A 9,635-nucleotide genomic window follows, 5' to 3' on the forward strand; every position below is an offset into this window, starting at 1 on the left:
GGCCGAGACACTGCCACACTGGGCTGAGGGAGCAGGCCGAGACACTGCCACACTGGGCCGGGGGAGCAGGCCGAGACACTGCCACACTGGGCTGAGGGACCAGGCCGAGATGCTGCCACACTGGGCTGAGGGAGCAGGCCGAGACACTGCCACACTGGGCTGAGGGACCAGGCCGAGACACTGCCACACTGGGCTGAGGGAGCAGGCCGAGACACTGCCACATTGGGCCGGGGGAGCAGGCCGAGACACTGCCACACTGGGCTGAGGGACCAGGCCGAGACACTGCCACAATGGGCTGAGGGACCAGGCTGAGAGAAGTAAAAGGTGATGTTCCGTGCTGTCCTGATTGGAACTACATCACTGACTCTGGGTCGAAATCCGGGAAATCCTTTCCCAAACCGTACAGCTCAGGGACCGCACCGGGTCAAGAGGGCAGCTCACCCCCCGCCTCCTAAATTAGGGAAAGACAATAAATGCTGGGCCCATCCAGGAACGCAGGAGTAAAGACCTTGCTTTAGTTGTTACGACAGGCACTGAAATCCCGAAAAGCCGATAACACAGCAGGGGGAGATCATCGCCCTTTCCTCACGGGCCCACTGCGTTGGGAGTTAGACTCCGGCCGCGTGACGTCAGAGAGTGGGCCTTCACCCCGCAGATTTTCATAAACACCGAATTTTTCCCACCGTCGTTCAAACAGGGGCAGAGGTACGGGTAGAGTTTCTCTGTGAAGGCGTCAGTGAAAGTGTGGAGGTGGGACATACTGTCTGCGTTGTAAAACGACACTTGCCCCCCCTCGTAGTCCAGGTACACCCCGACCTTCCTCGGCCTCGGAACGACGCTCAGGCTGGTCGGGTGCGAGGTGAAGGCCGTGTACTCGCTCCCACCTCGGAGGCTCAGTTTCCAGTAGCCGTCCTCGGGGGTCCGTCTGATTCTCCCCTTCCTCTTGCAGGACCTCCTCGCCACTCCCAGGTCCCACTCGGTCTTATCCCCCACCTCCACCTCCCAGTAGTGCCTCCCCGATGTGAATCCCTCCGACCCCAGCACACAGGCGCACCGGTCGAACCTCTGGGGCAGGTCCGGGAGCTCCAGCCTTCGGTCTCCCATCCTCACGGCCGACTGGTCCTCACTCAGGACCAGCCAGGGGTTGGCGGTTTTCGGATTCAGGGTCAGAGCGGCCGGCACTGAGCGGGGGAAGAAAAACAACACAGAAAGAAAAGGCAGAGGGTGAATGAGTTAAATCGAACCCGGGTCCCTGGCGCTGTGAGGCAGCAACACTAACCACTGAGACACCGTGCCACCCCCATTAGCCTGTTATCATCAGGGAAGGTGCTAGGGTCCACGGGAAAAGGTATAATGGGAGAGTACTCAGAAAACAGTGAGAACATTGGGCAGAGTCAGCATGGATTTCCAAAAGGGAAATTGTGCTTGTCAAAGTGATTGGATGTAACTCGTGAAGTTGCTCAGGGGGAGCCGCTGGATGTGGTTTACTTGGACTTTCAGGAGGCCTTTACTGAGGTCCCGGGTAAGAGATTAACGTGTAAACTGAAAGTGCATGGAATTGCGAGGGCAGGGGGGTACGGGGTATTGACATGGACTGAGGTGGCTGACAGGCAGAAAACAATGAATAGAATAATATAGAACATTACAGCGCAGTACAGGCCCTTCGGCCCTCGGTGTTGCACTGACCTGTACCAATCTGAAGCCCATCTAACCTACACTATTCCATTTTCGTCCATATGTTTATCCAATGACTATTTAAATGCCCTTAAAGTTGGCGCGTCTATGACTGTTGCAGGCAGTACATTCCACACCTGGACTACTCTGAGTAAAGAAACTACGTCAGATATCTGCCCTATAACTATCACCCCTCAATGTATATCTATGTCCCCTCGTACTAGCTATCACCATCCGAGGAAAAAGGCTCTCACTCTCCACCCCATCTAACCCCCTGATTATCTTATATGTCTCAATTAAGTCACCTCTCAACCTGCTTCTCTCTTACAAAAACAGCTTCAAGTCCCTCAGCCTTTCCTCATCAGACCTTCCCTCCATACCAGGCAACATCCTAGTAAATCTCCTCTGAACCCTTTCCAATGTTTCCACATCCTTCCGATAATGTGGTGACCAGAACTGTATGCAATACACCAAGTGAGGCCGCATCAGAATTTTGTACAGCTGCAGCATGACCTCAATCCCTCCACCAATAAAACCTAACACACCGTATGCCTTCTTAACAACCCTATCAATCTGGGTGGCAACTTTCAGGGATCTAAGCATATGGACACCGAGATCTCTCTGCTCATCTACACGACCAAGAATCTTACTGTTAACCCAGTACTCTGCATTCCTGTTACTCTTTCCAAAGTGAATCACCTCACATTTTTCTGTATTAAACTCCATTTGCCACCTCTCTGCCCAGCTCTGCAGCTTATCTATAACCTGCAACCTCCTTTGGCACTATCCATAACTCTACCAACCTTAGTGTCATCCGCAAATTTACTAACCCATCCATCTATGCCCTCATCTAGGTCATTTATAAAAATGACAAACAGCAGTGGACCCAAAACAGAGCCTTGTGGTATACCACAAGTAACAAAACTCTAGGATGAACATTTCCCATCAACCACCATGCTCTGTCTTCTTTCAGCGAGCTAATTTCTAATCCAAACCGCTAAACCACCCTCAATCCCATGCCTCCGTATTTTGTGCAATAGCCTACCTTGGGGAACCTTATCAAACACCTTACTGAAACCCCTATACACCACATCGACTGCTTTCCCCTCATCCACCTGTTTGGTCACCTTCTCAAAGAACTCAATAAGGTTTGTGAGACACGACCTACCCTTCACAAAACCTTGTTGAATATCCTTAATCAATTTATTTCTTTATTATAAATCTTATTATAAATCCTGTCTCTTATAACCGAGTCCAACACTTTACCCTCAACCGAAGTAAGGCCCACTGCTCTATAATTCCCAGGGTTGGGTCAGGATAAACAGGTCACTTTCTCAATGGCAGCCCCTGTCCAGCGTCCCCTGTAATTTTCTGACTGCGCGGGCTTCCAACTCGGATACGCGGCAGTGACTTCGGGAACGGTGTACAGTTCTGGTCACCACATTACCAAAAGGATGTGGATGCTTTGGAGAGGGTGCAGAGAAGGTTTACGAGGATGTTGCCTGGGATGGAAGGTGCTAGCTATGAAGAGAGATTGAGTCGGTTCGGTTTCCTTTCATTAGAGAAATGGAGATTGAGGGGGCACTTGATTGAGTTTTACAAAATCATGAAAGGTATAGACAGGGTGGATAGAGATAAGCTTTTTCCCAGGGTGAAGGATTCAATAACGAGAGGTCACGCTTTCAAGGTGAGAGGTGAAACGTTTAAGGGGGATACATGTGGCAAGTACTTTACCGCATGTGGGTGGTGGGTATCTGGAACGCGTTGCCAGCAGAGGTGGCAGAGGCAGGCACAGTGGATTCATTTAAGATGCGTCTGGACAGATGTATGAGTAGGTGGGGAGCAGAGGGATCCAGATGCTTAGGAACTGGGCGACAGGTTTAGACAGTAGATTTGGATCGGCTCAGGCTTGGAGGGCCGAAGGGCATGTTCTTTGTTCTAACCAGGAACCAACACCAGTTGAGCGAGTGGGAAAATATTTGGCAGATGGAGTATAATGTGGATCAATGGGAGGTGAACCTTCCAACAGGTGGCTATTGGCAAGAGTGGGAGAGGTGCTCAAGTTGTGTTTAATTCCCTCCCCCAACACCGCCTCATATTTTCTTTTCCATTTTCCTCCGCCACGTACTTTGAAATCACTGCTCTACTAACTGGGACTGAGAGCACAGACATCTCTTTACCTGGGCTGATAGTGTCCAGCATTTCTCTCCAGGCAATATACTGCAAGGGACCTCTGAATATCCCCAGAGGAAGATCCATGTCCACCAGTTCCATCGCATTGTGACTAATCCTGCAAGTTCAATGTTCAAAGATTGAAAAATATATTTCCTTTCTTTTTGCATTAAAAGATTAAGCTGTGTTTGTTAACAATTTGTGTTTGTAAATAAAGGAAAGTCATACTTGGCATTCCAGGAATCTTTCTCCTGAAACAAAACAGAAACACAAGTCAACTTTTGACAGACAGATCAAAACCTGAATACGATGACACGGGACAAGGTCAAAAGTCACATGACACCAGGTTATAGTTGGACAAGTTTATTTGAAAACACTAGCTTTAGGAGCGCTGCTCCTGCATCGGGTGCGAGTGAGAGAGGGAGACCGTAGACGCAGAATTTATAGGGAAAAGATCAAAGGGTCATACAACACGTGTGAATGGATTGAACACACTCCCTCGGAACACGGGTCAGGCCATTTCGGACTGAGATAAGGAGGGATTTCTTTGAACCGGAGAGTGGTGATCCTGGTCAATTCTCTGCCCCAGAGGAGTGCAGAGTCTCACTCATTGAGTCATAGTCGCAGAGTCATAAAGCACAGAAACAGACCCTTCAGTCCAACCAGTCCCGGCTGATCCTAATCCCAAACTAAACCAGTCCCACCTCCCTGGAGAAAGTGAGGACTGCAGATGCTGGAGATCAAAGTCGAAGAGTGCGGTGCTGGAAAAGCACAGCCAGTCAGGCAGCATTCCAGATGAAGAGCTTTTATTCGAAACGTTGACTCTCCTGCTCCTCGGATGCAGCCTGACCGGCTGTGCTTTTCCAGCACCACACTCTTCGACACTAGTCCAACCTACCTGCTCATCCCCAAATCCCTCCAAACCTGTCCTATTCACGTACTTATCCAAATGTCTTTGAAACATTGTAATTGTGCCCACATCCACCATTTCCTCAGGAAGTTCACTTCACACACAAACCACCTTCTGGGAAAGCATTTGCCCTGTGTCCTTTAAAATCTCTCTCCTCTCACTTTAACCTTATACCCCCTCGTCTTGAAATCCCTCATCCCAGGTGCCATTCACCTGATCTATGGCCCTCATGATTTTATGAACCTCTGTAAGGTCACCCCTCAATCGCCTACGCTCCAATGAGGAAGGCCCCAGCCTCTCCTTATAACTCAAATCCTCCATACCCAGGAACATCCTGGGAAATCCCTTGAGATTTCCAGTATCCGACCTTAACCCGTCACGATTTTATAAACCTCTCTAAGATCACGATCCAGTGAGGAGGGTCCCACCCTATCCAGCCTTTCAGGACAACACAGACCTTCCATTCCCAGAAACATCCTGGTAAATCCCTGGAGATTTCCTGATATCAGGGGATACAGAGATATTGCAGGAAAATGCTCTTGGGATAAAAGATGGGCCATGATCTGGTTGCACTGCTTTAAAGCACGTTTGCTGGGCTGAATGGCCCCCGCCTGGTCCTCATTCCCACTCACCCCTTCACTTCCAATGATAGGGATACAGAACACTGAACCCCCCCTCCCCAGTGGGTACGTAGGGGGCAGCGTTTACTCCCCACTCCAGGTGATTCTTGGCAATACCAAGATTACCGAAGACTGCTACGTTTCTCTCCTTACCTTGAGGATGGTCAATACGTCCGGCCGATCGAGCCGCGATTGAAACTCGGTCAGAACCCGCTCGGCGGAGTCCAGGGCACCCTGAATCTCCCGCAGGTTCCCTCGCATAGCCTCCAGGATCATCCCCTCCCGTGCACGGAGATCTCCGTCCAGGCGCCGCTCCATCTCACTCAGAGTCCGGTGCATCTTGGCGAGTTCATACTTGATGTGGACTTGCAGATTGCGTGACTGCTCCTGAACCCATTGGAACACAGGCACACGATCAAAATGTTTCAAACCGGGGAGTTGGGGGGGTGGGGTGGGGGGAGGAGGGGAGAGGGAAAGAAACTGGGGTCTGGAGAAGTGACCAAACGGGCGTCTCACCTTGACTTGGGAGATCTTCTGCTCCTGGTTGAATTTAGCCTTGAGCAGCTGGGCCTTCCTTTTGGCGGCCAAATCCAAGGACGATTTCAGCTGATCCTGTAAACGAGAGCAGAAATTCCTGAACGGGGGCCTTCAGACATTCCCAGAAAAGTGGATTGGGCAGGATGAAGTGCTGTGGAAGCCACCCCCCCCAATCTCTCTGCACAACGGGACAGACGTGGTCCCATTCAGCCCCATTGTATGTCTGCTGCCATCTTCCTGGATTCAATTCCCTCTTGGGTGCCCACCCCACCCCCACCCCCACTCCCGCCCTATTGGACCTGCCTCTGTCATGCACCCAGACAGAGCATCCCAAACCCCAAAATCCCACAGGACGGAGAAAGCCTTTCCCTTCCTATCTCCTCGGCTTCTCCGACCAGTACTGTCCCTCATATCTGTACACGCCCTGGTTCTCAATCCCCGAACCAACCAGAACATATTTCTCCCTCTCCACTCTGCCCAGACCCATCGTGATTTTCAACACTTCCCCAGCAGTAATTCACCAAGGCTACAAAGATTGGAGAGTTCGAGTCATGAGGAGAGGCGAGACTGTTTCTCTGGACTGAAAATGTGTTGCTGGAAAAGTGCATCAGGTCAGGCAGCATCCAAGGAACAGGAGAATCGACGTTTCAGGCATAAGCCCTTCTTCAGGGCTTATGCCAGAAACATCGATTCTCCTGTTCCTTGGATGCTGCCTGACCTGCTGCGCTTTTCCAGCAACACATTTTCAGCTCTGATCTCCAGCATCTGCAGCCCTCACTTTCTCCTGTTTCTCTGGAGCCGAGGAGGCTGAGGGGTGACATTAGAGAGGTTTGGAAAATTATGACAGGCGAAGATACAGTGAATAGCCAAAGTCTTTTCCCCTGGGAAGGGTAGTCCAAAACTAGTGGACATAGGTTTAAGGTGAGAGGGGAGAGACTTGAAAGAGATCTGAGGGACAAGTCTTTCACACAGAGGCTGGTGCGTACACGGAACGAGCTGCCAGAGGAAGTAGTGGAACATTTAAGACTTTCAGACAGATACATGGATAGGAAGGGTTTGAGAGAGATATGGGCCAAATGCAGGCAAGTGGGACTAGTTCAGTTTAAGATACTGCGTCGGCATGGACGGGTTGGGCCGAAGGGCCTGTTTTCTTGCTGTGTGACTCTTATCAAATCTAACCTTGGCTTTCTCTTCTCCCAGAAAAGACTGTCACTAGTCTATGTGACTGAAGCTCCTCAGCCCGAGGTCAGTCCTCATCAATCTACACTGAGAGTTCTCTCTCTCTCTCTAATTCATACACACGTACGAGCTTACGGGGAAAGGTGTAGGATGAGCCCGCTGTGGGATGTTTCTCCTGAAGGTACAGAGGACACCAGTTAGACCAAAGCTGGAATACTGTGAAGACGCCTGTGGAGGCAGCCCAGAAAAGGTTTGTTTGGATGGTCCTGGATCTGGAGGGATTTTGTTTTGAGGTTCATGAAGAGGTTTGAAGATTCGGAGGTGACTTTATGAAAATGTACATGATCCTTCGGAGATTTGACAGGGTAGCTGTGGAAATGTTGTTTCCACTTGTGGGAGAGTCTGGGGCCAAAGGGCATCATCCAAGAATAAGGGGGTGTCTTTTTAAGACAGAGATGAGGAGGAATTTCATCTCTTTTAGAGGGGAGTGAATCTGTGCAATTCTCTACCACTGAGAGCTATAGAGGTTGTGCTGTTAAGGACATCCAAGGCGGACCAGACAGGTTTTTAATGAGTGAGGGAATCAAAGGTTATGGGGAAAAGATCGGAAACTGGAGTCAGGGATTATCAGATCAGCCAGGATCACATTGATGAGAGGAGCTGACTCGATGGGCTGAATGGTCTATTTCTGATCCTCACCCTCCATCAGGGCTTTTGCCCAAAATGTTGACTCTCCTGCTCCTCAGATGCTGCCTGACCTGCTGTGCTTTTCCAACACCAGCCAGTTCAACTCTGATTCTCCAGCATCTGCAGTCCTCACTTTCTCCTACTTCAGCTCCTCCCTGTTAGTCTCATATCTCTACAGAGGCTGGAAAATGGTCACCAACTCCCCCTTTGTTTCCACATGAACAGTTCTTGACTGCAGTACTGCCTCGTTCAGATTCAGGTACCAGAGTGTCAATAATTTTTAAATATTCATTCACGGGATGTGGGCATCGCTGGCCAGGCCAGCATTTATTACCCATCCCTAATTGCCCAGAGGGCAGTTAAGTGTCAAACCCCTTTGCTGTGGGTCTGGAGTGACACGTAGGCCAGACCAGGTAAGGATGGCAGTAACAATAATCACCAATGGATTCCTGGTCAGCGTTAGATCCTTAAATCTAGATTTTATTTTAGAGTGAGTTTAATTTCCACCATCTGTGCAGAGGCGGGATTTGAACCCGGGTCCCCAGAACATTACCTGGGTGCTCCCCTTACACCCCCAGCCCAAGTCCTGAAGAAGGGTTACACCTGAAACATTGACCTCTCCACCTCCTGATGCTGCCTGGCTTGCTGTGCTCTCCCAGCCTCCTGCTTGTCCAACTCTGGGTTAACACAACACCACTCAGTCCATCACCTCCTCATGGGGTATCCCTGAGGGTCACCTCCTGGTGTCAGCCCCCACCCGGGGGAGCTCAGACTCTGTGGCTGACCTGGTTCCGATCCTCTACCCTCAGGGTCTCAGCGAATGTCCCTAAAACTGGAGCTTCCCAGAATTGAGGGACAGAGTCCTGCACCGGTTGAACGCGTGGTCTGCTCCCTCCGGTTGGCCTTGTTCACCTTGTAAAGGCCCACAGCCTCATTGAGGGGGATGAAGGTGTGATATCTGTGCTCCCGGCTGTCCCGGCAGATGCTGCAGAGGAGCTCCTGGTCGGTTTCACACAGCAGCTTCACTCCTTCCTGGTGCAGCTCACAGTGGAGCTGCTGGCTCGCCATCCTCCGGGTCCTGCTCAGCTGCCTCGCCCTCCCGGCCAGGTTGGTGAGAGCCCGGTTCGACCTGAGGGTTAGCCCCGGGAACACCTGCAGACACTCGGGGCAGAAGTTGGTCTCCTGGGCTTGCCAGCAGCCTGTGATACAGGAGCGGCAGTAACTGTGACCACAGTCCAGGGTCACTGGATCCACAAACAGCCCGAGGCACACCGCACAAACCAACTCCTCTCTCCAGCTCCCAGCCCGCTGCCCGGAATCCATCCCGCCGGCAACTCCCAGCGTTTGGCGGTGTCCTGCTCTGAGACTCACTTCCTCGTGTTCTTACAGAGAGCAGTGCAGGCACGGTTCCTGGGTGGGAAGGGACGGAAGAGGTGTGTTTGAACCCGCAGCCAGCCTGCGAGTGTAATTTGATCCACTCACTGAGACCAGAGCCAACCCACTGACAATGCACTAACAGAGCAACCCGCCAGATCACTGAGGGAGAACGGTTCAGAATACCGTGCACACAGCACTGAGACACCTGACAGTTCAGAATATACACAGCACTGAGACACCTGACAGTTCAGAATATACACAGCACTGAGACACCTGACAGTTCAGAATATACACAGCACGGAGACACCTGACAGTTCAGAATACACACAGCACTGAGACACCTGACAGTTCAGAATACCGTGCACACAGCACTGAGACACCTGAGAGTTCAGAATACACACAGCACTGAGACACCTGACAGTTCAGAATACACACAGCACTGAGACACCTGACAGTTCAGAATACACACAGGACTGAGA

At 51.0% G+C, this 9,635-nt stretch overlaps 1 protein-coding gene across 1 annotated transcript; it reads right to left on the reverse strand.

The window, feature by feature from the left end:
- Window positions 1-488: 488 nt before the first annotated feature.
- On the reverse strand, window positions 489-9,128 carry LOC148140593 (zinc-binding protein A33-like). Its single transcript, XM_087978887.1, has 6 exons — window positions 8,692-9,128; window positions 5,893-5,988; window positions 5,530-5,763; window positions 4,075-4,097; window positions 3,855-3,964; window positions 489-1,181 (listed from the first exon to the last, which is right to left on the reverse strand). The coding sequence occupies exons 1-6, from the start codon at window positions 9,100-9,102 to the stop codon at window positions 586-588; spliced, it is 1,470 nt and encodes a 489-aa protein (XP_087835013.1). The 5' UTR covers window positions 9,103-9,128; the 3' UTR covers window positions 489-585.
- Window positions 9,129-9,635: the final 507 nt, after the last annotated feature.

Source organism: Chiloscyllium plagiosum, unplaced genomic scaffold (assembly GCF_037043375.1).
Source record: "Chiloscyllium plagiosum isolate Xiang-an unplaced genomic scaffold, Cpla_swu_hap1 HiC_scaffold_35, whole genome shotgun sequence".
Taxonomy (NCBI): domain Eukaryota; kingdom Metazoa; phylum Chordata; class Chondrichthyes; order Orectolobiformes; family Hemiscylliidae; genus Chiloscyllium; species Chiloscyllium plagiosum.